The sequence below is a fragment of the Mustela erminea genome, chromosome 6, assembly GCF_009829155.1.
Source record: "Mustela erminea isolate mMusErm1 chromosome 6, mMusErm1.Pri, whole genome shotgun sequence".
Lineage (NCBI taxonomy): Eukaryota > Metazoa > Chordata > Mammalia > Carnivora > Mustelidae > Mustela > Mustela erminea.
This window is the reverse complement of record NC_045619.1, coordinates 5,253,775-5,281,291: the sequence shown is the minus strand read 5'-3', so window position 1 is coordinate 5,281,291 and position 27,517 is coordinate 5,253,775. Positions and strand designations below refer to the sequence as shown.

Genomic DNA, 27,517 nt, shown 5'->3' with positions numbered 1-27,517 from the left:
GTAGATACAGGTGAAGGGAGTGTGGAAACGTGAAAGCAGTAAATTTGTTACATAAGGTGGATTGTGACTTTTTGGTTTTTATTTTTATTATTGTTTTTAAATTATTACTTGTATAATTTTGAAAATGAAATAAAAAGAAATGACTATATGACTTTTGGTCATCCAACGAAGTATTTCCTAAAAATTGTCACCATGTTGGGATAGAACAACAGAACTGTTTTCTGAGCCATGGAAATACTCACTCCTAGGGCCACATCTTGCCTTTTACTCTAGAAGCCACGGTGGCAGCACACAGTGATCCTCTCTGGATGTATGGAGGGTCAAGAAGGAAAGAGGAGTCTGTGGGGAAGGGATCCAGTTGGCCTCGCTTAATACTAGTTTTCCTGGGGCACCTGGATGGGTCCATCAGTTAAGCGTCCGACTCTTGATTTCAGTTCAGGTCATGATCTCAGGGTTGTGAGCCCTGTGTCAGGTTCCACGCTTGAAGCCTGCTTGAGATTCTCTCTCTGCCCCTCCTCTGGCTCAGGTGCTCTCTCTCTCTGCCTGCTTGAGATTCTCTCTCTGCCCCTCCTCTGGCTCAGGTGCTCTCTCTCTCTTAAAAAAAAAAATACTATTTTCCCCCTCTTCTCTCTTGCCTCTCCTTTCTAGGTAACCGAGGTGTCCAGCAATTATCCAGAGCTTCACAAGACAATCTTCCCAGTAGCCTCTACCCTACTTCCCCTGAGACAGGGTGCTCTGAGCTACCCAGACAGAGCACCGGGTAAATTAAAGACGGTATTCCTTATGCAGAGTCTGGTCTATGTGCACCATTTCTAAAGGAAACAGTGATCTTTGGAGAAATGGCTGATTCCAGGTCGGGGGCAAGCAATGTACCGGAAGAGCGGGAGCATGTCAGAAACCAAGAGAGCTATCGGCGACCGCCAGGGTTGCACCGACAGGACCCCGCAGCCAGCATGAAAGGCAAGACGGTCCAGACTGAAGGTCAGTGAGAACAGGGATGGCTTGAAACACATCAGCTATGTGGGCACTTGTGAATTATGATCATTTTTGTATGAAAAATTGCTCATTGCTCACTTTGGAAGGATGCTTGGGAACCAATTCATTATCTTGGAAGGTGGTAAGCGAAGGAAAGAGCTAAGGACATCCTGCCTTTCTTAGACAAAGTGTGTCTCGTTGTTACCAAGCAGCTGAAGAAGGGAAGCTTTCATTACACGAGCACTCCAACCAATAAGAGAAGAAATGACAGACGGGCGATACCCACACTTTATAATCCCCGGTGAGTGCGCGGTTGTGGGAAGGACCAACCATGGCTGCTAACACCACACAGAGAGACAGCCAGTCCACACGTGCCTGCCACCCCCTAGGAAGTATTCTTGCCAGAACACCTGAACACACATCTGAATAACAATCCATTTAGGGGCAGGGGGGTTGGGAGAGGGAGACGGGAGGACACGTCAAATGTCACTGCAGATCAGTCAGACGTCGGGTGGAAGAAATACCATGTAATAAACACATCATAACACATACACCATAAGGGAACAAATTAACAAAGGCAGCGAGACCCTACAGACTAAAAACAGAATTGCGGGAAATCAATCAACTGCAACGCACAGACCTTATTTGGATCCTGACTCAAGTTGTAAAGGAAAATCTATGATCGGTTAGATTTGAAACCTGGTTGGATGTTTAACAATATTCTTGATAATTCTATTAGGTGCAAAACCAGTATTTCTACCATGTTTTTTAAAAGCGCTCTTATCTTTTAGAAACACATAGTGAGATCTTTGCAGTAAAATATGGTATCTGGTATTTGTTTCAAAAACATCTGGGATTGGGGCGCCTGGGGGACACAGTCAGGTAAGTGACTGCCTTCAGCTCAGGTCATGATCTCAGGGTCGTGGGATGGAGCCGGCCTGGGGCTCCCTGCTCTGTGGGAGTCTGCTTCTCCCTCTTCCTCCACCGCTCCCCCTGCTTGTGCTCTCGCTCGTTCTCTTTCTCTCTGTGTCAAATAAATAAATAAAAACTTTAAAAAAATGCCTGGGGTTAATGGAAAACGGAGCAGGAAGAGAAATGAAACGATGGACCACGAGCTGAATACCGAAGCTGGGTAGTGGGTACGTGACTGGATTCCTTACAGTATTCTCTTTACTTTTGCATGTGTTTGAAATTTTCAAGAATAAAAAAGTCCAAGACATTAATAAAAAATAAATGAAGCTGCTCCTTATTCTCACGGTTGACATTTGGGGGCGGGAAAATTGTCAAGGAAACAATGGGACTCTTACCTTTTCATTAACTGGATAAAAATTCTCCTTGGTAATCGGTACACAAAGGTGTCGAGAACAATCTTTAGGTAATTCAAAGATACATATCCACTTGTGGAGGGGTCCCCAGCACTCAGGGCCTTTTCAACCTTTTCATAAGCCTTGGGAAGCTGTAGGGAACGAAAATTTGAGTGTTGCATTCGTAGAAATCCACTTCACAGAGCTGTTCACCCAGTGTATTTTTACCAAAATCTCGTCACATTTCCCCCTCCAAAAACTGATCAAAAAGATAACGATGGCACGTTCTGAACTTCAAATGTTTAATTGATGAGCTCACTGCAGAAGAGTATCCCCAGCCCCAGCGACTCAACTGACAAGGCAGACAAGTTTCTCAGGGAAAAACAGCCATATAATAGCTTCACCTCAAATTTCAGAGCTAAAAATATTCAGTGGATCTGCCAGTTTGATACATCTTTCTTAATATACTTTCAAGCCATTCCTACTGTGAGCCCACGCTAGGCTCCTCCTGATTAAGTTGGGTCAATCAAACGAAAAAGCTGGCAACATTTTATTAAAAGCAGAAGTAGCTTTTAGACTAAGGAAAATCATTAATATAAAGATTGCGTAAACAGAGTACACATTGTACATTTCTTTAATTATTTTTTTTTTTAAACGGGAATCACAAACAATCAGGGTGAATGAGCCTCGCTTATGGGACTTCTAAAATTCAGCAAAGTAGGTTAACCACTGATTTTTATAGGACTCATAAAAATACTATGAAGACTGGTTTTATTTCCAAAGGTTTTCCCGCTGTTTGTTATTGAGTAATAACGGTACTCTCCGATATTTCCAACCCTCTCCACTTTGTCTGAATTGTTGCCCCCATCCCCTCTAACTGCAATGAGAAACAAAATAACCACCAACCTAGTACATAAGGTGACTTAAAAAAAAAATTATGACAAACCAGAAGAGACTCTTAATCTCACAAAACAAACCGAGGGTTGCTGGGGGGAGCGGAGGTAGGGAGACAGCAGTGGGGTGACGGACACTGGGGGGGCACGTGCTATGGGGACTGCTGTGAAGTGTGTAAGCCTGACGATTCACAGACCTGTACCCCTGGGGCAAATAATACATTATATATTAACAAAAATAATTTTTAAAATATTTTCTATGCTGGAACATAGAAATACATGCACAAGAGTCTCCACCCACCAAAGGAATAAGAAGCGATTCACTGAAATTTCCATAGGGTACACGAGAATGTTGGAAATCTAATGAGAAGACCTTTAAAAATATTTAGAGAATTGCAGGGCCTAAATTTCTTAGAAAGTTGCACAAAACTAACCCAAAATGTGGCTAAATTTGACCCTATCTCTTTCAGGGCGATGGGTTCACAGAGAGAAGGCAGAGCCAGACGTGGAGTACCGTCTCAGTGTATTCACTGAATTAATGAAATTGCTTTTACTATCTTGATGACATTGGTTTCCATTGACGTTTTTTCTGGGACAATGTTTCTGACATAATCAAGAGCGTTTAGAAAAAGAGCAGGGAGTGAAACAGACACAGTGTCTTGGTGGCATGTATAAACCTTTCAGGGATTTTCATTGTGACTGTTTATAATGAAACAAAAGGGAAAAATGCAAGGAATTCAGCAAAGTAAAAAGAAGGCCGTAAGGATACCTGGGAGTCTCTCCATCCAGTTTTTTTCTGTAGTGTTGCAAAAGCTCCCATAATGATCATATAAACCTATAACTTTACAAAAAATGTGATCATGGCTACCCGTTTAGATGGGACAGGGGCTTTTTTCATTGAACAGTATCTCATGATATTTTTTCCTGTAAGAACTTATGTCAACCATCACGCTTTAAATGATGTGTAGCATGCCATCATGTTACTGACGGACCAGCAAAAGGTACGCTCCTTCTGTTTGTACATGTAATGTGTATAAACATTCTCTTGATCCGCTATCTAAATGAGGTCTTTTCCCGTATTTATCGCATTTATGAATGTGTTGAATACCCTCTCCCTGATGTGAGTTTGTGCAATCTCCACGAGAGCATATTGTGTCTGTTTTGTTCGCTAATAATGACCTAGAATGAAGCAGAATTTGGCACACCAAGGACACTCAATAAACAGTAGTTTAAAACGAATACATTTTTACCAAAAACATTCTAAAGAAAGGCTACAAAATGTATAAAGCTATGAGACATAAAAATTAAAATCATAGCTGAGATGACATTCTATCTGCATCAGACAAAGTAAAATTTAAAAGTCTAACAATAATTGGGGCGCTGGGCCAGCTGCGCAGGTTGGGCCTCCGACTCTTGGTTTCAGCTCAGGACGTGGTCTCGAGGTTGTGGGTTGGAGCCTCATAACAGGCTCGGGGCTTAGTGTGGATTCTGCTTTTTCCTCTCTCGGTGTTCCTCCCCTGACTTGTGCTCACTGTCTCTCTCTCTCTCTCTCTCTAATAAATACATAAGATCTTTAAAGAAAAAAAGTCTAGCGATATCCAGTGTTGGTGAGTAGGTAGAATGACGGGACTTCTTTCTCATATGCTGTGGTTGGGTGCGCAAACTGGTATTTTGAAAGGCAATTTGATACTGCCAATAAAGCTGAGAAGTGTGTCGGCTACAAACTGGCATGTGATTCCACTCCTAGGTGTAATTCCTGGAGAGACCTTTGCACAGGTGCACCAAAAGATACGGATGCAACCCCTTCCAGGGGTGCCATTTGGATTAGCACAAAACAGGGAGCAATCTCCATGCATCCATAAGAGAACGTGTAATTTGTGTGTATATAGACAATGGAAAACCACAGGAAGAAAGAAAAGAAAGATCAGATAAAAAACAAAGAGCTCAGTCTGTAAGGAAACATACTACAAATAAATATAAACACATCATCTACAAAGGTTTCATGCCATAAAAAGAAACTAAGAATAGGAATTCATTACAAGAAAGAGCAAGCGTAAGAGACAAGGCTGAAATTCAAATGAATAATAAAGAAATGGCTCAAAAGACTGTCACTGAAGGCAGAGGAAAAAGACAAAAGCACTGGGTCAAGTTGGGAGCAGGTGGCAGCCGTCAAGGGTAGACCAAGATGGTGGGTGGGAGGACAGCTGGGAACACCACGGAGGGAACGGAAGATGCAGGGAGCGCAGAGGGAAGGCGCGAAGGAGGGAAGGATGAAAGGTGGGGGAAGACTTTAGCGACACAGAAAAAGTTTTCTGCAAATGAAGGGAGGACTGAATCTGTCCATCAAAAAGAACACCTTGTGATCCAGAAAACTTTGACAAAATGCTTAAGGTCAGTACAGCTCAGTTTCGCTTTTTAATTTCAAGGAGCCAAAACAACAACAACAAAAACCACCCCTAAACCCAAACCCAAAACTTTAGGCATCACCTTGTAGGTGATTTAGGGAATCACCTACAAGGGGAAAAAATATCTGCTGTCCCCAGGCTTCTTCTCCAGAGCACCCAGTGCCAGAAGACAATGGAATGATGCTTACAACATTCTGAGGGAGAGAAAGGAAGATAGAAGAATTATATCGAGCCACGTTGTTCTAGTAGGAAAGTCTCAAATATGAAAAAAAAGTCTCAAATATGAAAAAACAGAGGGAATAAAGTACCCATGAGCCTTTCTTAAGGAAATTACTTGACAGTGAAATCCAGCCAGCCCAAAAATAAATCAAAATAATGAACTCTGAAAGGGATTAACTATGGTAAGCACTGGAATGTAGTGATGTGCACTGAACCCACACAAATACGAAACGAAGACAAGACAACTAGGGGAATTATAGGAACAGAATGGAGTGTTAATATCATTGTAAGCCCTGACTAAGAACAAAACAGAAACAACGAAACTTGTGAGGTGGGGAGTAGAGAGGGCCACAGGAAGTGAGAGCCCGCCCCGCGCTGCCTATAATCGAAAGATCCTTCACAAACACCATCATTTCTGCAATTCTTAATGGCTTTCTTAATCTCTTTTCTTGTCTTGAAGTCCCTTTTGGGACCTAATATATCTTGTGGTAAAGAAATATTTACCAAAGTGCACATGTATCTTCAGCTTCACTTGAAGCCGGACTTGACAAGAACTTGGACTTAAACTTGGCCCCAGGCCCGACGGGCAGGGTAACTTTGAGCTGGTCATTAAACCCCTCCATGCCTCAGTTTCCTCAAGTTGAAGCCAGGATGGTAAGAGTGCCTTCACGGAGCTGCTGGAAGGCTGAGGAGGGGAATACCCAACAAGGCCTGGCACACGGGAGGCCCCACAGAAGGGTTCATTACGCGGGGGCCATGTCTCCTTTACCTCTGGTAAATTCAAAGACATTTAAATTAAATATGTCTTATTTGTAAAAAGGAGCATGATTCTCTTCTTATAAAATTATTTCTATCCATGTATCCACCCACCCAGCCACCGAGGCAGCCGTCCTTCTATATATACGAATAAAGACAGACCTAGAATTATGTTCGCCAAATGTTGCCTTTGATTATTTCTGGGTGGTGGATTTTGAATAATTTATACTTTCTTCTTTGTACTTTTCAGAATTGCTTACTTTTTTGGTAGTGCTAATGCATTTTGTAATGGTTCTGTTTTTATGAAAACAATAAATTTATTAACAACAATAACAGAAAACAAGTTTTACTAATTTACCAACACAATATTACATACGCTCACTTCTCCAACACCTTAATCAACACTGGTTTTTGTTCATTTTTTTCCTCATTGACATTTTTCTCCAGAAAATTCTATATTCATTGTTAAAAGTTCTACGTACCTTTGGAATATTTATGATTTTTCTCTTTTTTATGTGGCACATATTTTGTCAAGTTTCCCATTTGCTTACACAAAGTTTTGCTGTGCAAAAGCTTTTCATTTTAATATAATCAGATGTATCAGTCTTTTTCTTTATGGTTTTTGGGCTTTACATCACGCTTAAAAGGAAGTCTCAATTTCAAGATTAAAAAATTTTCACACACATTTTTAAATCTAATAGTGGATGCATATAGAATTTGCTTTGGTGTGAAGAATGGAAGGTTACAAACGTTTCCCCCAAATGGCTGCCTCATGGATTATCCGAATTACTGGGTGAGCCACTCCCCAGATCCACCACACTGTCTGGGAAGGCCTGATATCATATGCTAAACTCACACATAGAGACCAATCCATTACCTACTAGTAGTCGGTAAGACAGTGCCATAGTGTCTTAAATATTATACCTTTATAATTTTTAAAAGCTTTTATTTTTAAGTAATCTCCATACTCAGTGTGGGGCTTATAACTCTGAGATCAAGAGATGAGTACTCTACCTACTGAACCAGCCAGGCACCCCTATAAATTATTTTTTATGTGGTACTGCAAGTCCTTTCCCATAACTTTTCAAAAGAAAATATATACATATATATTACATATATGTATATGCATATATACATCTATATACGGGTGTGTGTGTATATTAGATAGATATGCATATATCCAGATAGATATGGATACATCCTTATATCCAGAAATAAGGAGAGCAGATATGAATGCTGAATCTTCCTATCCAAAAAAAGAGCTCTTCATTTATTCAAGTTTTCCTTTATTTTACTCAATAAAGTTGTCTTTAGAGCAGTCTTGAATATTTCTTACCACATTTAGTATGTGAGTAGTACAGAGGAGACGCTTAAGAACCAGACTCTCACCACCTCTACTATTACCAAAGGACTGTCATCAGGACTTGAAGGAGGCCTCAGGGCTGGGGACGTGGAAGGAGGCTCGAAGCAAATTCTAGAAATAACGTCAAGACCTAACGGTTTTCCACAGCTGTCAATTTCCTCAGTTCACACTGTAGAGAACCCTGGCATGAGGGAGACACTCTTACCTCTTGGCAAAAGGTCCTCTCAATTTCGTCTAAGGACCGGTTTTTCCAGACATTTTCCGAGGAAGCAGAGCTGTGCAGGCACTCCTCTTTGGAATTCTTGACTGGCGGATTGTTCCATGAGATCTCTATTAAAACAAAAGAGCTTCCTCTTATTCATGTTGCCAAAGGTACGTTTAAATATCCAGGGTTCCCTTTTCATCCTAAGCTGTCCGGTAAAAAGTAGGACCAGAATGGATCAAAAGCATGAGAAGCCATGTAATAAATGGTATTGAAATAATTGGCTGAACAACTTGGAAAAAAATGTGAATCAACCTGCTATCTTGTGCTAGGATAAACCTTAGATAGAGTAAAAAGTACACCAAGTGAAATAATAAAACCATGAAAGCAGTAGAAGAAAATTAAGATGGATATTACATAGCATACAATCTCTGTGCGCAGTCTTTCCAAGGGACACATTATAGCCCCAAATCATTTAAATAATGGATAGGTCTGATGGTACAAATATTTATTTTTTGTTTAGTTAAAAACACACACACACAAATCACAATGAAAGAAAAACAAGTGAGAAAAACTGTAGGTTAATTACCATGATGCATGAGTAGCTCTTATGAATCAATCAGATAAGTACTCACAGAACAATAGACTAAGGTTATAAACAGGTAATTCACATGAAAAGAACTAAAAAACACAACAGATGTATGAAAAAGTACTCAAACTCATTGGTAATTGTAAGTCTAATGAAAACAAGTTAATTTTTTTCCACTTGTCAAAGAGGCATGGATACAAGGGAATGATGAAGAAATCGGTTCTGGCCTATGTATAGAAAACCTGGGACCTAAACACTCTGAAATCTCCTAGAATTTTACACAAATAGAATTACATGACTACTCAACAGACGTATATGGGTACAGGTATTTTCTGCACTGTTTCAAGATTTTTAAAAATTGAAACAATTCAAATTCCCATTAATAGAGGATTGGTTTTATAACTTATGGCTCATCAAGCCTCTAAAATACCACAGACATTAAAAACAAAGGTGCCTGTCTAAATTAACAGGTGTGGAAATTTTTCCTTGATATGTATTGTTTCATGATTGAAAGGATGACTAGCATAATTTAATTTTCATTCTAATACGTATGTTGTGTATTTGCAGGTCTACCCATCCACCTACACCCGCCCAGCCATCCATCTGCCCAGCCATGCAGCAGAAAATAAATTGGGGAGGACAATACATCAAAAAGAACACAGTGGTAGGATTCAGGTGGAAGGAATCCGGGGATTGCTATTCGTGTTTTTTGTGGTTTCTGCCTTTTTTGCAGCCAGCTTGTATTACTTTTATAATAAAAGAGAATAAAATAAATCTAAAATATAGCCATTTTCTTTCTCAAAGTCGACTGCAAAGAATCACAAATGGTTTCCCAGATTTATTTCCTAAAATGTCTGCAAATAAGCTTCACTCAAATTAAGCACACTTACAACGACTCAGCTGCAGTTAACAAACTGCCAGTCATCTGGAATTCCATTTCCTACCTCAAAAAACAACGGGGGAAAAAAAAAAAAAAAAGAAAGAAAAGAAAAGAAAAGCAAGAAAGAAAAAAGTAAAAGAAAAATAGCTTGCCCCGGTGGACCCCGCTGGCTATATAATGAAATACAAAGGCAGAACTTGGTCTGAAATTCTGTGGCCTTGGTGGGCCAGGCATTTGAAACTGGCATCTCCAAACACACTTGAGAGCCTCATCCAGTGACGGGGAAGCGAACCCACAGAACTGGGCTCTGACTCAGTTGCGGCTGTGGAGCCCAGTTTTCTGACCCCGCATATTATGTGTGTGTTTCACTCCGCAGCACTGATGCTCTAACAGCGGTACACAGGGACACACGGCACACCGAGGGAAACCCACTCTTGCTCCATAAACATCAGGCTTTGGGGAGCTTGCAGTCCAGGGACCCGTGTCATTAAATCCGCTACCCCAGACTAGCTACAGAACTCACCCATGCCTTGTTCAAGGGTGTGTCTTGTCATAGTCACGCCAGGCCTCACCCATCAGCCCAGCTTAATAATTCCTGCCACCTGCTAATTTCCCCCAAAGGGTCTGTGCTGATGTGAAGTGGGGTAGAGAGGAAATCCAAAGCTTACATGTGCACTTACGTAGGTCATCGGTGCATGGAAGGAACCCCACCTCCCAATGTCATTTCTTCAGGTGCCAGATAGATAGTGCTTTTGACAAGCAAGATGATGGCTTATTAGGAACATAAACATAGCAAAGCCAGAAACATGCAAAATGAACAGGAAACATTGTTCTATATATTTAGAAAAGTCAAATGTTGTTGTCCCTGCAAATATTCAACCTAGAGACTCTCTGACATGGGTAAAAACAGCATCAAATCCACCAACAGCTCCTGGTAATGAGTCCCTATAGAACACATTTTCCCCAAAAAGGAACTGACATGAGCAGATCATATCCTTATCATTCATAGTCCGTAGACAAAAGAAAAGCAGGAGTTCATATGAGAAATAGAATCAGATATATAGTAGTATGTGGAATTATGTGCTTAATTAAGAAAATGAAATTTTGGGAAAAATGCAAATAGGGGACATTTATTTTTTTAAGATATTATTTATTTATTTTTAAAAGAGAGAAAGAGCAAGCATTAAGTGGCCAGGGGAGGGTCAGGAAACGAGAAGACTCCACACTGAGCGTGGAGCCTGATGCAGGGCTTGGTCTCATGACCCTGAGATCATGACCTGAGCCGAAGTCAAGAGTCGGACGCTTAACGTCCCGGGGACCTATACTTTAAAATTATTGCTCTCTTGAGAATATCTTCTCCAAATCACCACATAGAAAATGAGTATTATTAAAACTTAGTAAAAATGTCATCCTAGAAAAATCAGAAACAGTGTAGACTTTACTTTTCTGTCCATGTGCTTCAGGGTTGGAGTGCCAAGAGAAGAACTTCTCAGTGGAAGCTCCAATGTCAGATCCAGAAACTCTGGAAACAGTACGAAGGTGAGAGGCACTCACTCTGGATCCACACACGGACTCGGCAATCTTCCGTCACCAACTGTTCAGGCCTATGCTTTTGCGTCCCCATTTGCAAGAAGAAATGGACAGAAATGCCACAGAGTTGCCAAGAGGATTGATGTTGTGATGAGTGCATAAGGCCTGGCACTCACCAGACCCTCAGTACATATTAGCTACTTATTGATTGATGAGAAAGATCTCAAATGATCTTTCATTTGAGGAGAACAGTATCAATCAGGGAGAACAGTACCAATCAGAGCTAGAAAAACTCTGAAATTGGATGACAGAGCTCTGAAGCAAATCAGAAATAAAACTGTCTCAGAAACAAAGACTGAACTAAAATGAATACAAGAGCAAACAAACAACAGTAAGGAGGGTGAAAAAGAAAAAAATTGCATCAAGTAAACAAAAAAGAAAAAGGTAGGAAGGAATGCTTGAAGAAAGTTACAGTCTAAAAAAGAAGACAGGAAAAGAAATCCAGGATACATGTAAAAGGTATCATTGGGAAGAAAATCTAACTACAGAATGGTTCAGATGCTAAAAATTGCAATTCCAGAAGTCTTCCTGAAATAAAAGACTCAAACCTGCCAATTCAAATAGCATACAGATCCTTACAGAATCAATCACAAGTGTCCAACATCATGACTCATTCTAGCAAAATTACTGGGTTTTAAATAAAAAGGAAAAAAATTACCTGGATATCTGAACAAAATGACCAAGTCTCTAATAAGGGAAATAAAGTCAGACTGTCTGTCATCAAACTTTTCTTCAGCAAAACTTTAAGTCACTACACAATGGGTAAAAATATTTAAGATCCTGGGGCGCCTGGTGGCTCAGTTGGTTCAGCAACTGCCTTCAGCTCAGGTCATGATCCTGGAGTCCTAGGATCGAGTCCTGAAACAGGATCCCTGCTCAGCGGGGAGTCTGCTTCTCTCTCTGACTCTCCCCCTTCTCTTGCTCTATCTCTCAAATAAATAAATAAATAAATAAATAAAATCTATCAAATAAATAAATAAAATCTCTTTTAAAAATATTTAAGACCCTTAAGGAATGAAAATCTGAACCAAGGATTTTATATACATAATGATTTTTTGTTGTTTTTCATTTGTTTTAAACATTTTTATATAAATTCAATTAATTAACATATAATGTATTATTGGTTTCACCGGTATAGGCATGTGATTCTTCAGTCTTCTAGAACACCCAGTCCTCATTCTGTCCCATGCCCTCCTTAACGCCATCACCCAGTTACCCCAGCAACTCTCCAGTAACCCTCAGTTTGTTTCCTCTGATGAAGAGTTGTTTTTTTTAAAGCTTTTATTTATTTACTTAGTAGGCAGAGAGGCAGGCAGAGAGAGAGGTAGAGGGAAGCAGGCTCCCCGCCAAGCTGAGAGCCCAATGTGGGACTCGATCCCAGGACCCTAAGATCATGACCGGAGTCGAAGGCAGCAGGCCCACTGAGCCACCCAGGTGGCCCTGATGAAGAGTTTTTTATGGTTTGTCTCCCTCTCTGGTTTCATCTTGTTTCATTTTTTCCTCCCTTCCCCTATGGTCCTCTGTTTTGTTTCTGAAATTCCATACATGAGTGAAGCCATATGATAACTGTCTTTCTCTGGTGGACTTATTTCACTTAGCATAATACCCTCTGGTTCTATCCACATCATTGCAAATGGCAAGATTCCATTTTTGATGGCTGAGTAATATTCCACTGTATATATATACAGACATCTTCTTTATCCCTTCATCTGTTGATGGACCTCTTGGCTCTTTCCGCAGTTTGGCTACTGTGGACATTGCTGCCATGAACACTGGTGGCAGGTGCCCCTTGGATCACTGCATTCAGACAAACTGATTTTTTAACTGTACAGGCCACATACAGACTGTCATGAATGTGTAAGAAATCAAAGGATGTCATTTTCGTGAGCACATCTCAAGAAATCAACCAGAGGACAAGACTCAAATAACCTAAATGACAAAGGAAACCAAGCACATGAGCAGAATGGGATAAAGGTTCTCACTCCTAATGTGGCAGTTATATGGAAGCCAAGTCCACACAGAAAGACCTACTACCTTCCTCACACAGAGAGAAATCAGAAGATGAATCAAAACCTAAAAGGACCCGTGACCTATTCCATATAATGGCACTGTCTTCTTTGTTTGATCGATACCCTGAGCAAGCTATCTGCTGCATTCCTTGGCTTTTTCCAAAACAGTTTGGTAAGATGGGGATTCAAATTAGCCAACCGACGGTCCAGATGAAAGAATTTCCATGATAAGTCAACCCAGAAGGGATATGCTGATCCTGTCATATCCAGACTTTGGGGCTGAGGATTTTGAGCTGATGGGATGGCATGGGGAGGGGTGGGGAGGGACCGGCAGGTGCCTGTGATTTCTCCTTCCCCACTACACACCAGTAAACAGACCTCTGTGTTAATATAATGCAGCCCGAAGCCCCAAATTACTACAGCTGACCCCCGAACAGCATGAGGGTTAGTGGTGCCAAACCCCGCACAGTCAAAACCTGCATATAGCTTTTGACTCCCCCAAATTTAACTACTAAGAGCAATAAGAACTTGAGCAAACACTGAAGGAACAGGAATATACAGAATAACCAGATATATATCTCATATTGAATCAAATTGACAATGTGTTTCATTGTGAGATGCACCATTATTTTATGTATCCCTAACAAACAGAAAAGTTGCCAATTACTGACAAGAAAATGGGAAAAAAATGAGAGTTCCATGTTAGAACTGAAACTATTACACAACTTTTCCTACTTAACAATTCCTAATGACATAAGCAAAAATTAGAAAAATCAGGGACACCTGGGTGGCTCAGTGGGTTAAAGCCTCTGCCTTTGGCTCAGGTCATGATCCCAGGGTCCTGGGATCGAGTCCCGCATCAGGCTCTCTGCTTTGCAGGGAGCCTGCTTCCTCCTCTCTCTCTCTCTGCCTGCCTCTCTGCCTACTTGTGATCTTAGTCTGTCAAACAAATAAAATCTTAAAAAAAAAAAAAAGAAAGAAAGAAAAAGAAAAATTAGAAAGTAAAATTTAGAATAAGCAAAAATAAGTAAGAAAATAAGTGAATAAATAAGTAAATAAGTAAAAATTGGGAAAAAATCTACCAGTGTAGACTGAGGCAAGAAGAAACTATTAATTTAGGCAGCCAGAAAGTTCTACTTCCAATTATAGTGGATTGGCCCATATTGAACCTATCCTTTCAGCAGATAACAATTATAAACTCTGGCCAAAATATAAACAAAAAGCTATCTGACAGCACTAGAGGGCAACTGACATCAACCTGAGTCCAAGCTTGGAAAAACAGAGAAACACTTGACTGCATTTCTCGTTAGTTCTGGCTTTTTGCCTGAGGGCAGGTCTCAGCCAAACCAATGCTAAATGGATAGAATCTGGATATAAACCCAGGGTCCTGTTGGCTTTAGGAAATAGAAAACAGAGTTCAGAATTATACAGCAGCTGGAAAGTAAGAAAGTAAGGAAAACCCCAAAAAGAAAAGCACAGAGGAGGACTTCTAACGTCTGTGCATAATTTCTGCCAAGATCTTGGGCTAACCCCTGAACAGGACTTGTACAGTATACAATAAGACACCCAGCTAAGGCTAAAATAGCACAACAAAGATTTCAAGTGTGAAAGCCCTGGGGGGGAGGGGGCGGAGGACAAAGTGCTTGAGTCCAGGCAAATCAACTGGCTGCTAAGACAAATGCTTAAATTCCTCAGAGGCATAAAAGAGAACGCACAGTCTCTACAATGCAAGATTTACTCTATGCAGGATAAATTCCAAAACTGTGAGACAGGGGACAGACAAAACAAAACAAAACAGGAACCTGTGATCCCCGTTCAAGAAAAAAACAAAACAAAACAAAATAAGGATCAATAAAGACCAGACTCTGAGATGATCTAAATGTTGGAACTAGCAGATGAAAACTTTAAAACATTTAAGAGTTTAAATTTCAAAGTGTTTGAGAATATAAAGGAAAATATACTCTTAATGAGTGAACAGATAGAAAATCTCAGCAGAGCAAGAGAAGCTGCATTCTGTCTCTATAGTGTATATAAAAGCACACCGTGTAACAGCAATATAATAAAAGATAGGAAAGACGAACTGGAAATACTGATGGTAAAGTTCTTATACTTCATGAGAATTAGTATAATACTATTTGAAAGTAGACTAACTAACAATGCATAATAGAATAAAAAGTATCCATTAACACAATGTTCTTTTTTTTTTTAAGGTTTTATTTATTGGACAGACAGAGATCACAAGTAGGCAGAGAGAGAGGGGGAAGCAGGCTCCCCACTGAGCTGAGAGCCTAATGCGGGGCTCGATCCCAGGACCCTGAGATCATGACCTGAGCCAAAGTCAGAGGCTTAACCCACTGAGCTACCCAGGCGCCCCTACCCAATGTTCTTGAAATGAGGAAAACTCTACTGGAAAAGTGTCGAGGGCTGGTATAGGTGGACTGGGAAGAAAGGAGAGTATCGTAATACAAAAGGCAAAGATCCCATCTTGGATAAAATGTAAAAGGTACATACTACTTTACAGAACATTTTATTGACAACACACGTTCAGTAAAACAAGATGATAAAACAACAGAACGAGAGGGGAAAGTAATAGAGTAGACCAAAGGAAAGTCCATGATAGAAGTAATAAATAAAGTAGAAATAGCATGGAATAAAATTGACCTTAGCAAGAATCAAATTACAGGTACAGATAAAAGACCTGAGATGATCATTGTGACCTCAGAGGAAAAGATCAGAGAGAGTATAGAGCTTTGAGATCATTTGATGCAGAAGACAAAGACAACCCAACATAAGGATAATTTGTATCACTGAAGTTAAAGATCAGAAAATTAAAACCAAATATTCTATATCTATTCAAAGATATAGAATATTCCCGAAAAATCTTGAAACGAAAAAAATAATTGGATCTTCCAATTAAAAATACACTGTACTTTGGAAAACATACCAAAAGCACAGCAGTAAGACCTAGCCTAGCTATGTTTCTGAAATTCAGGGACAAATAATTCTTTGGGGAAGCCAGCTTTAAAAAAAGCACATCCCCAGTAAGAAAATTAGGCAAGCCTCAGGCTTCTCCATAGCCAGACTCAGTATCACAGACCGTGGGTCAAAGTCTCTGACGTTTGGAAATGGGAAAGTGTGACCCATGGATATTGATTCCAGCCAAGACATATTCAAGACTTCATTTCCATTCCTACTTGTGTTTTTTAAGATTTTATTTATTTACTTGACAGAGAGATAGAAAGCACAAGCAGGGGAACAGAAGGCAGAGGGAGAGGGAGAAGCAGGCTCTCCGTGGGGTGGGAAGCCCGATGCGGGGCTCCATCCCAGGACTCTGGGATCATGACCTGAGCTGAAGGCAGCTGTTTAACCCATTGAGCCACCCAGGTGCCCCAATTCCTATGCTTTTTTAATACTCAAGGAAAAAGGAAAAGTAGAAAAGTAGAAACTTTCGTAAAATAGCATCTATATGAACCCATTTTTACAAATGTCTTTCTTCCTCTCTGTCTCTCCCTCTCAGGCATTTTAACAGTCTGCTTTGGAATTAAACAGTTCAAATATCAACTCCACCAAAAACACACTGTATGACTTTGAGGACTTCATTTAGCACCCTTGAGTTCACATTTTCTCATCTGAGAAACGGGATAATAATACCCAACTCACAAAGTTGCTGAGTGCACAAAGTACAAAAGTACAAAGGTACTGAGAGAAATCAAAATTAAAATTAAAGCTTATAAAGTGTTTATTAAAAAACATAATAAATAAATGCTTTTTATTATTATATTCTTTATTATATTCTTTACGTGACTTATTTTATGCCTTATCTGTCCTGTTTTTTAAAAATACACACACATACACCCGTATGCACATACTCCTTAAAGATACAATATGTTACTGGGCTTTGAACCCAAGGAAGGGACTAGTGGCCTGGCTTCACATGTACGTCTAATACAATGCAGAAACTACACAGCTACTCGCCCTTTTATATAAAGATTTTTCCCATCACAAAAGGAGTAACAGGTTCATTACACAAATTTGTGAATATAGAAGCAGCAGAAAAAAGAACCAAACAACAACCCAGACACACATCACTTAAAAACAATCTGTATTCTAGAATTCCTTTCCCATCATTTATTGATACCCCGTGTACACTTGCCGTGTGACCATTAACTTCACGGAAATCATCGCTCATAGCTGCACGTTTTACCAGGTGCATGTGCTGTGACTCACGGAATCCTTCTCCTGTGGTTAGACATTTATGTTGTTCTTCTAAATAACAATGCCACGGCTATCTTTGTGCATAAGGCAGTTTCCATATTTGAAAGTACTTCCTCAGAACAGATTCAGAGAAGAGGGATTATCATGCCAAAGGACACTGAAGTCTTTAGCTATATGCTTATAAAACGCTCACCTTGACTTCCCCCAGAATACCTAAGATTCAAGTCGTTATTCATACTGAGGTTCCTCAAAAAAACGTTATAATCCACTGCGGTGTCCTTACCAATGTTGTAATGTTGTGCAAACCTGGAAGAGAAATGCTCTTTGGTAATCAGAAATTATGAGACAGAGAATCTGAAATGAAGCAAGGTCTCCTTGAACACCGGGGCTGGTATTCACTTTACTGTGTTTCTAGCTAGAGCTGAAATTCCAAAGTGAACCCCGGGAAGCATTCATTACTGCAGACGAAAACACACAGACCCTGCGGAGATCGCCGTACTCGGACTACTGATGCCCGTGTCATATTCCAGTGTACAGACACGTCTCAGGTCCCGGTTTTCTCCTTTCTCTGGCAAGAGGAAGGGGCGGCCAGGGTTCGGGCTGCATGTGGACAGCAAAAGCGGGTCCCGCCTGCCTTTAATAATTACGGGGCAATGATCTGGACCATGAGTCAGTTAACAGAAAGCCTCCATAACCAGAGATGGCTTAGAGCTGGGGGTAGAGGGGAACATAGCCCACCCTCTTGACCAAGCACCGCATATCACAGAGACAAACTGAGGTCCAGTTCACTGTGTCAGGGGCAAAACTTCCCTTGAAGCATTCTATGATTTCCACAGAGAGAAAAGAACATTATTCAAACACATAACCAGGGTGCCTGGGTGGTTCAGTCAGCTAAGCATCTATGTTCGGCTCACGTCATGATCCTAGAGTCCTGGGATCATGCCCTGCACTGGGCTCCCTGCTCAGTAGAGAGTCTGCTTCTCCCTCTCCCTCCGTCCCTCCCCCCGTTCATGCTCTCTCTCTCTCTCTCTCACACGCCCACACACTCTCTCTCTCAAATAAATAAAATATTTTTTAAAAACCAAAAAAAAAAAAACCACTTAACCAGTGTCTCTCCCTAAAATATACTGAGATACTCTTTTTTTAAAGTTCAGATAAATAATGTTTGGGGTTTTTTTTTTCTTCTTAAGATGAATTTTCTATTATTCAAATCTGCCACTTGATAAATGGTTTTCTAGATGATTTCTGCATTATTACATTTATAAAAAATTGACAGTTTTTAAATGTTTGGTTATATTATCTCCATATGTGTTGGTTTCTATAATTACCTAATTTCATGCTGCTTTCTAAAAATTTAGTAATTATCACTTACAGTATTTGTTATTTTTCTGTTTTCCAAATTTAACAAAGAGTAATGTCATGTATTCATTTCGATGCATACCTTTTTTTTTCCACTTTGATGAATCTTGCCTATTGTTCTAATAAGAAAAATTATCTGGAGACAGGATAGCTGCCAGATGCTCAGGCTCAAACTCCCCAAATAGCCGTATCTTTCATCCACACTCTCTGTCTTGTGAAAATACGGCCGTAGGCTCGGGGACCCAGGAGGCTGACCTCCTGTGCTCCTTCCTGTTTGGGCTGCCATCCTATGGAAAGCTTTGGCTTCTCTGCTGCTCCAGCAACATGTCCAGATCCTGATAAAAATCTCATCACCAACTTCCCCAGTCTCTATAAAAATGCAGCATTCCTTCAGACTGCTCTCTCCTCCAAGAGAATCCTGACCTCTCCTAACACCCACCCCGGCCACCTTCATAATACCGGCCACATAGTCATTGGGGACACACAGACAGAATCCCATGGTAATATTTCCTACAGATAAAATGTCAAAAATTTAAGCCTCAGTACTGCCCCCACGTGCAGTATCCCACAGGCTTTTTTATAGGAATAAAGGCAAGGGAGGCTGCATCGCTCCTGGGATGAAAGGGCTAGGGCCGTTTTCCCAGAGCCCTGCGCTCGGGGCAGGAGAGGCCACACACCTGCACAGACCTGCAGGCAAGTTGGTCACGCAGGAAGGCCCACTGTAGGGGACAAAGGGAATGACACCCATGGACCCATAAACCTCTCCAGCATCCCCACCTACAACCAGCCGTGGACTTCACTGGTCGGCTCAGGCGGCCAGCTGACCCTCGGTGAGTCTGTCAGCTTTTCAGGCTGCTCATCTGTTATTTTATCGGGATTCAAATACTTCAGTCTGCAAGGCAACCGAGGGTGGGGTGTGAGAGGTGGGAAAGGAAAAGCAAAAGCAAAACCCAACAGGTCTCCGGGCGGTGTGATTAAGTACAAAACCAGCGATGATTTTCTCTCTCACCTCTTCTCCATACACGCTGCGTGGTGTTCTGCAGCCCAAGAGAACTGTTTTCCCAGGAGTAAAGCGCATTCCTGGCATGTCCATGACCGTGACGGCCACTGCGGGACGAGCGCCTACTCTGTGCCCGGCGCATCACAGGCCCACTGTGCGCATCACGGGGAATCCTGGCGCCAGCCCTGCAGAGGGGGCTCCTCGGTCTCCACTTCTTTAAGAAGAAGCGGGGTCTCAGAGAGGCCCAGGAGCCTCCGGAGGTCCTGGACCCGGGAAGGGCGTCCACAGACCTGACCCCAGGCGTGCCCGACTCTACAGGCCAGGCAGGCATTTGCCGCCACCCTGAGAGGCAGAGGCTGGTGTTCAAGAGAAGGCTGTTTCCGATAAAAGAAAGGATTCAAAAATGCATTGTGTTTCCTGCTCAAAAACTAAAAAGGCCAAGTAAATACTGAAGCATCTTCTCAAGGAAAGAGTATATTCTTGAGCCTCAATAAAGAAAAGCATTAAAGCAATCGAAGAAATGGTCTACTTTTGATCTTCTGCGTTTCTGTTCTAAAGAAAAGCAATTCCATTATGTTAAGTTTCTCAAGCCTTATCATGAAAACAGTATTGTTGCCGAGGCTTAAAAAAAAAATCTCAAATAAAAATTTGTGGAGTTCTTTATTATTCGATGCTTACGAGATGGGGAAACAGACAGTAACATTTTTTATAGATTTACTAGGTTGGAGACTGCAGTGCCAAACACAGGGTTTATTGTCAAATAAAACACTGTTTTGTTTTTTGATGGCCTGTTTTAGAAGAGTGTTGCTTCTGTTCTATAATTGCGTGCACAAAATTATTTAATTTGTTTTGTTTGGATCTTATTCTGGACACTTTCCCAGTCGGAAAGATATAAAAATTAAAACATCTATTATGTCCTTTTATATTCTGAGGTGGGTTATAAAGAGGAAGAAAGAAGAAAATATTCAAAAGACCAGGAAATACATATTTTTTTTTAAAAGTCACCTTGTTTCTCAGCCCCCACGATGCCCAGGCCATGGTCACATACCCCCTACGCTTGCCTGCCACAGGAGCGGCTCCCTGCACTCCTTCCAGAAGCAATGTCGTCTTTATGACATCGTGTGAGCGCAGCCACCTGTGTCATCGGGATTTATAACTGCGGTGTGATGTGAAACTCTTCGGCTCAGAGTGAAATAATAAGGCTCAGTACGTCTGTTAACAGCCTGGGGGATACTTAGAAAGTGGTGGGGGAAGGCAGGAAAGGAAGAGAGTCTATTGGCCAAGTATCACAGAAATGAAGTTAAACGTAGGCCCCCTTCTAGTGGCTTCCATTCAAAGCTCAGGCAGCCACAGAAGCCAAACCTTTGGCTTCTTCTAAATGATCTGGAGTTTATTGGATGCTCAAAAAACTAAACAAAACAACAAAAAGACGAAGCCCAGGCAGATTTTCACACGCTGCCCTCGCACGAGGAGCAGGTCAGGGGTGGGGGGGCTTTCGAAAGCCATGAAACAGCGAAACGTTTAGTTATTCACTGTCCCCCTGCTGCAGTGTCCCCTGGACCGCAGCAACAACTGTCCTCAGGGGAAAGCTAAGTTTCTGTTATTATATCAGGAGGGAGAGCCAACAGGGAACACATCGACCGAGGAATAATTCCTGAAATTTGTTCTTCTCTGTCCCCGGGCTTTGAGTCAACATCAACTGGGAACTGGGAACACGGGGGACGGCGGGCGTGGAGCCGACCAGGCAAGGAGAGACAACTGGTGATGGATTACTGAAATAATCAAGATGTGTTCTGATCTGCAGGCCAGATGACTGCCACCCTGGGGACTCTCAGAATCCGAATCATTAGCTCTCGGATCTGCACATTCGCGGAAAGCTCCACCAACAGAGGAGACGTGCCTGGAGCGCCTCTTTTAAACAGTCAAGACAGAGCCGGGGGAGGGGGTGATGTCTGGTCCCAGTGCACCTGCCAGGCCCCACTTTGAAACTGGGCTAAGTTCTACTGAGCCACCTTTCCCCAGATCTCCACTCACTTACTTTCTGTATTCGTCACTTTTCATCTTCAAACAGAAGGTCTCCAGAACTTTCCTCAGCTCACAAGGCTGGATCAGACCAGTCTTGTTAACATCAATGAGCTTCAAGGCTTTGATAACAGTTTTAATGTTTTTGAAAATCTGTGTAGGAAAAAGTGATTTCGGAGAAGTCAAAAAAGACTCTGTGTTAAAAACCAAAATGGTCATTAAAAAAAAAATGTGAACATTCTTAAGTACTTCTTGTAAAATAAATGTTTTCAAAGACTCACAGTTGCAGGTATTGCAAAATGATATGTCTATGGAAAAAAAGAATACTTTGCACTTATTGAATGTTTGTAAAGCCATTTTCTCTGTAAATGGTCTCAGTAAGTTTTTAAAAAGTCCTTCTGATGTAAAGCAGTAAGTCTCATACACGATTCATTCCCTTTTAAAGCCATGTGAAAAATATTTTTTTGTTGTTGATTGGTGCTTAAAAACTATAGTTCAGGCAGGGCTGAACTTGGACGATCTTCATTTTTCCACAGCTACATGCATGTTTTTACTAGGAGCTGCAAAACAGTACTGTACCTTTCAACCCCTGAATTTAAAAAAAAAAAAAATTGTAGAAAAGTTGCCTAGATGTCTTTCCCAAATTCAGCAAGGGCATATTTATTGGGCACACAAACATGAAAGGCATTTGGATGAGCCAAATGGGGATGTGGGGATTCAGAGTGCTGAGCTATGTCCTTACCCCAAAGCTACTGGTACTTACAGGACAGGAACTTCGCCAGGCCTCACGGGTGCTAAGCACGGAGCTATGTGATCAAATCCCCCCAACCCACAGGAAGGAAGTATCCCTCCCCGTCGTTAGATAAAACTGAGGCTCAAGGACGCTACATGAGTCATCTGCATTGACAGCGATGATACCAGGATTCTAACGCAAACCCACCCTTTAGCCACGGTACTGGAGGAGGAAACAAGACAAAGTAAATATTCATGAAGCTGAGCTGTGGGAATGAGAGCCAGGCAACACGGAGAGCACAGAGTTGGAGGCCTTCACAGAAGGAAACGGGCACTTTCAGCCTGAGTCATCCGGGAGGCTTCCTGCAGGAGGAGGCATCTGAGCTGAGAGGGGTGGCTAGGGCAGGACAGGAGCGCATTCGGCACGGTGGAACGTGACGGCTGGGGACGGGACTGTGGGTGAAAAGTGATGCAAGACTAGCACAGTGGGGCCTTGCCAGGTCTGATTCTGCTGCCCTGAGCTAGGTCAAGTCCATCCCCAATCGGGTGATCAGTGCCTCTCAAGGAAGAGGTTTGGGGAGAACACTAAGAGGAGCAGGTTGTTGTTTTTTCTTGTTATTAACATCCCTGTCTTCCTCAACCCTTCCTGTGCCGGCTCCCCTCACTGGACTCTGACTGAGGAGGAACCCCCAGGAGCCTGCTCCTGGGGCGGCTGCCCTCGTGCTCACCCTGAGGAACCACGAAGCTGGAGGAAGGACAGCCCCTGCTCCCTCTTCTCCCTGGCTGCTTGGACCTGAGTCCCAGGCCCTCCTGGCTGGGCTGTGAGGGCCTGACATGCCGCCCCTACTTTGGGGACCACGCAGAGTTCCCTACAGACGACCTCTGAGCCCAGGTCTCTCAGCTGCCCGTCCTCCGCTCAGCCAGACGTCACCTCTCCCCGCTCAGACTCCACACCATGTCATCCCCAACGACTGCCACTCTCGAAAATCAAGCCCCATGCTCCAACCACCCCCCACCCTCCGGCCGCCTCGCTCGAGTGCAGGACCCCGCAGCCTTCTCCCCAGCAGGGCTCCTACCTGCCACTCAGCTCCTGGGCACAGCTCCCTGTCGCTCCCTCCCAACCACCCAGTCCCTGTAGTCACCAGTGCGTATGTGACCCTCTGCCCGCCTCAGCCCTGGGAAGCCTGCTCCCAGGTTCAGCCAGCTCAGCGCCTTTTCCAAGCACCTGATGTGACCCATTTGACGCTCTCCTGGGTCCCCTCACCCGAGGGCGCTGTGTGTTCCCGCTTTGCTGTGTTAGCCCCTCGCCACCCCCACCCCGAGTCTGTCTCCCCCCCCCCCCCCCCCCCCCGCTCCTAACCTCCCTTCCCACCCCCTCCCACCACTGACAGCCATTTACAGGAAAGACAGAAATGGCCGTAAGGTGACAGCCAATGGCCCGGTCCTCCCCAGCATCTGTTGGGACTCCAAACCCATGGGAGGGGCCTCCCCTCCTGGGTCATGATGCTGCCTACCAGACACTCCTGACCCCATCCCCACAGCCAGGCTGCCTCACTCACGTCTCCCCACAAGCTGCGACCCTCCAGGCCCCACAGATCGGGTCCTGGCAGCTCTCCTACCTCATCGCCCCCACTGCGCTCCCCCCACGCGGCCCGCTGCTTTGGGGCCACACACCAGCCCCTCCACTGCTCCTCCTCAGTGCCGGGCTCCTGCTTCAAGGCTTTTGCCTTTGCTGTTCTTTCCGCCTAGAACATTCTTCCCTGGATACCCACTGCCTCACTCCCTCACTTCATCCAGATCTCGGCGCACCTGTCATCTTATCCGAAAGACCTTCCGACCACAAGGGTAAGTTAGGACCCCGCCCCCCACCCCCCAACACTCTGATCCTCGTCTTCCCAGTACTTCTCACCAACTGATTTCATGCTCATCTTGACTGTCCGTCTGACTCTCCCTTGGGAATGTCAGCTCCAGGAGCTGGGTTCAGAGCTTTGGCTCCGGGGTCTGGCTCAGTAACTGTTTATTGAGTGAATGAATCTCTCTTCTTTTGGGGAGAAGGCCACACCCTGAGGAACCTTTGCTATCCCCCCTCAGGCCGATCCTGGATGTAAGAATGCCTCGGTCGACCATCGATGGAATAATGATTCTAACAGTGTCATCCTTGAACAACTATCAGTGGAATGTCTGTTCTGTGCAAAGCCCCACGCTAAATTCTAGACACATCTCCCGCGGCTACCAACCGGGGAGCGCTGGCGGAAACCATCTTACTCGCCCACCCTGGGAATGCCCAGCGAGGAGGAGGGGGCATGTTGTCCGCGGCGGCGAGGCTGGCTCCCAGGTGTCCTCCCTCAGCCCAGTGGCGTTGTCTCAAAGAGCAGAGCCGTGGCCGCCGAGCGCCCTTGCCCGGCGGTCACCCAGGACCCACGGCACCTTGTCTGCTGCCAAATCCCGATTCACCTCTTCTGGTGAAACGGAGGACATGAGGCGATGCGCTTTTTTAAACCCCCGAAGCAGCCCATATGGGTCTCCAGCGTGGAAAGCCAGGAAGCAGCGAGTCTGGCACAGAACTCACACCCACCAGAGGTATGTCTCCAAGTTTCTTATCATTTGTCAGACTGAAGTTTGGCAAGATCTGAATTGAGCTGCAGATGGCGGGGCTTATCGAAGGCGGGCGAGTTAGGGCCACGGTGTACAAGACTTGTCCTGTCCGTGACAGGAGAGAAGAGGAAAGCACACAGGAGCCAAGTGGCTGGGGTCACAAGAGGGACTGTGTCCCTGCCCCACCCCATTTCCCTGTTCCCTGGAAAAGGGAGGAGAGGCAGGAGACGAAAAGGTAAAGACAGAAAAATAGGATGGCGTGGGCAGCCTCTAGCTCCTTTCTAGGCCAGCGAGACGTGTGCCATTTTGGTAGAAGTGGGACACGTCTGTATTAAGAGCCACCGTCTCTGAGCCTCCTGCTTACCCCCCACGCCAGCTCCAAATCCCACAATCTCGCCCCCTCCCGCAGTCCCTGGGCTCCAGCCACAAGGAACTGCCCAAATTCACAAGCACGGCAGGCTCTCCCGCATATGCTAGAAAGTTCTCACCAGGCTTGCGAAGCCCTCCTTGATCTGACCCTCCCTACCTCTCGACCCCAACCCTGCTTCCCTCCCCTACTCTCTCTGCTCCGGCTGCCAGGCCTCCTGGTTCTCTCTCCCCCGTACCGCGCACACTCACCCTTCAAGACTTTTGCATCTCCGACCTCTTCCTCCCGACAGCTCCCTCCTGGCCTTCCTTCAGGTCTGTCGCACTCCACCTGCTCCCCACCGAGGGAGGTGTGCACAAAAGCTCGCTCTCATCCCTTCCTGACCCCTCACTTCCTCTTAGTGTTCGTCTATGCCTGGACCACTTCACGTTTCTTTATCTGTTGCCGGCCGGGTCTGCTGCCCCTGGGCCCTTCTCTGATCCCGCCACTGTTCCTTCGAGAGCCTGAGCCCTCCCTCTGGCTTCCCTAATTACACCTCCATCCCAGCGCTGAAGCCCAAACTTCAGTCTTGTCATCCGTGTGTGCTCCTGCCTGAACCAGGTCCCCAGCTCCCTATCCGGCCTCTGCTCTCCTGGGCTCTATCCCTCAATCCCCACTGCTTTGCGGGAAGGGACTCCAGAGGGCCAAGCCCAGGGAAAGAGGCCAAAACTGAGGCACAGTTAGCAAACAGAAAGGAGGCACTGCCCGTCTTTTCCTCCTTCCAAAACCAGCAGGTTGCCCTGCCCAGGACAGAAAATGAGTTCCTGCTTTGCCTCAGCCCAGAGGTGGGCCTGAAAGGGGGGCACTCCAAGTCTGATGGCCCAGCCTCTGGACACCTGACTCCCTTCGTGGTGCCCCACATTCGGCGGACTCTTGGCTCCACCTCTTTTTGTACACCTGCAAGCTAGAAATGGCTTTTACACTTTTTAATGGTTGAAAAAAGCCAAAAGAACTTTGACATGTGAAAGGCGAGTTTCAGATTGCAGTATCTGCAAGTCAATGTAATTGGTGCCCAGAAAGGCCCTTTCAGTTGCACGGTGGCTCTGGCTGCGTCCCCTACAAACAGTGGCAGGGCGGAGTAACGTCTGGCCCATAATGACAGCAAGACTTCCTAGCTTTACAGAGCAAGTTCGAGGCCCCTGTTCCACTCTCCCCGACACACTCCCACTTCTATGGAGGTGGTGGTAAGTGTTGGGAGCTTTTTGTGCACCAGCACAGGGGAAGCCCTGAGGATTTAAAAGAAAACCAAAACAATAGCTACTTACACCTTTAAATTAAAGACTCAGGAGCCAGGAAATGGGCCTGAGGCTATGAAGGAGCTGCTCTCTGTCTTCTCTTCCCAACCATCTTCCCCGCCTCCTTCCCCACCTCCTGTGCCGGACTCAGTCCCAACACCCTCTCTCCCCGCCCCCCATCCCAGGCCCAGCGTGAGCTGCTGCCCATGGCTCTCTGAGCCCCATGCCAGGCTGGTGCTGGCCACCACAGCCCCAGCTCTCCACGCCCCACCTCCCCCAGCTGATGCTAGCTGGCAGTGCCCCCTCACCCTGGTCCCCGCTCCTCCTCCTCTTCCTTCTCCCTCCCTGGCCCCCGCTGCACGGAGCCCCCTGCTGGAGTACCACAGCAGGGCAGCAGGTGACCCTTTCCGTGTCCTTGGGGCCCCAGGCCGGGGAGATGCCCAAGGACAAGGGGGACGATGGGCTGGGCGGTGAACCAAGCATCTAGGGAAGGGAACCACAGTGAGGCCAGACTAAAAAGCCTAGATTCTTCCATCTGGACAGCAGGCCTGGGGAATCACGGGCTGGAAAGCTTTAAGTTCTGCACTGTGCCTACACAAGCCAGGACTCATTCACCTAACTAACGTTCCCAGAACAGAAACGAAGCCCTATTTCACATAGGAGTGAAGTGAAATGGGGGGTGGGGGGGGGCAAGAGCAGCAAAATTAAAATATTCAAAAAAAGATTTAAATGAATTTATGGAAGGCAGACCCTTAAGTGCTATTACAA

General features: G+C 44.2%; 1 protein-coding gene across 7 annotated transcripts in view; it reads right to left on the bottom strand.

Moving 5' to 3' along the window:
• Positions 1 to 27,517, bottom strand: part of EFCAB6 (EF-hand calcium binding domain 6) — a 220,497-nt gene that overhangs the window by 139,902 nt on the left and 53,078 nt on the right. For 5 of the 7 annotated variants that reach the window (XM_032346007.1, XM_032346009.1, XM_032346008.1 and 2 more), the window contains 4 exons: positions 21,798 to 21,934; positions 17,594 to 17,706; positions 8,121 to 8,245; positions 2,283 to 2,431 (listed from right to left, as the gene is read on the bottom strand). In XM_032346007.1, the coding sequence (XP_032201898.1) occupies positions 2,283 to 2,431; positions 8,121 to 8,245; positions 17,594 to 17,706; positions 21,798 to 21,934 (524 nt within the window). The remainder of the gene's footprint in view (positions 1 to 2,282; positions 2,432 to 8,120; positions 8,246 to 17,593; positions 17,707 to 21,797; positions 21,935 to 27,517) is intronic. The other 2 variants (XM_032346014.1, XM_032346013.1) reach the window with 1 other exon arrangement.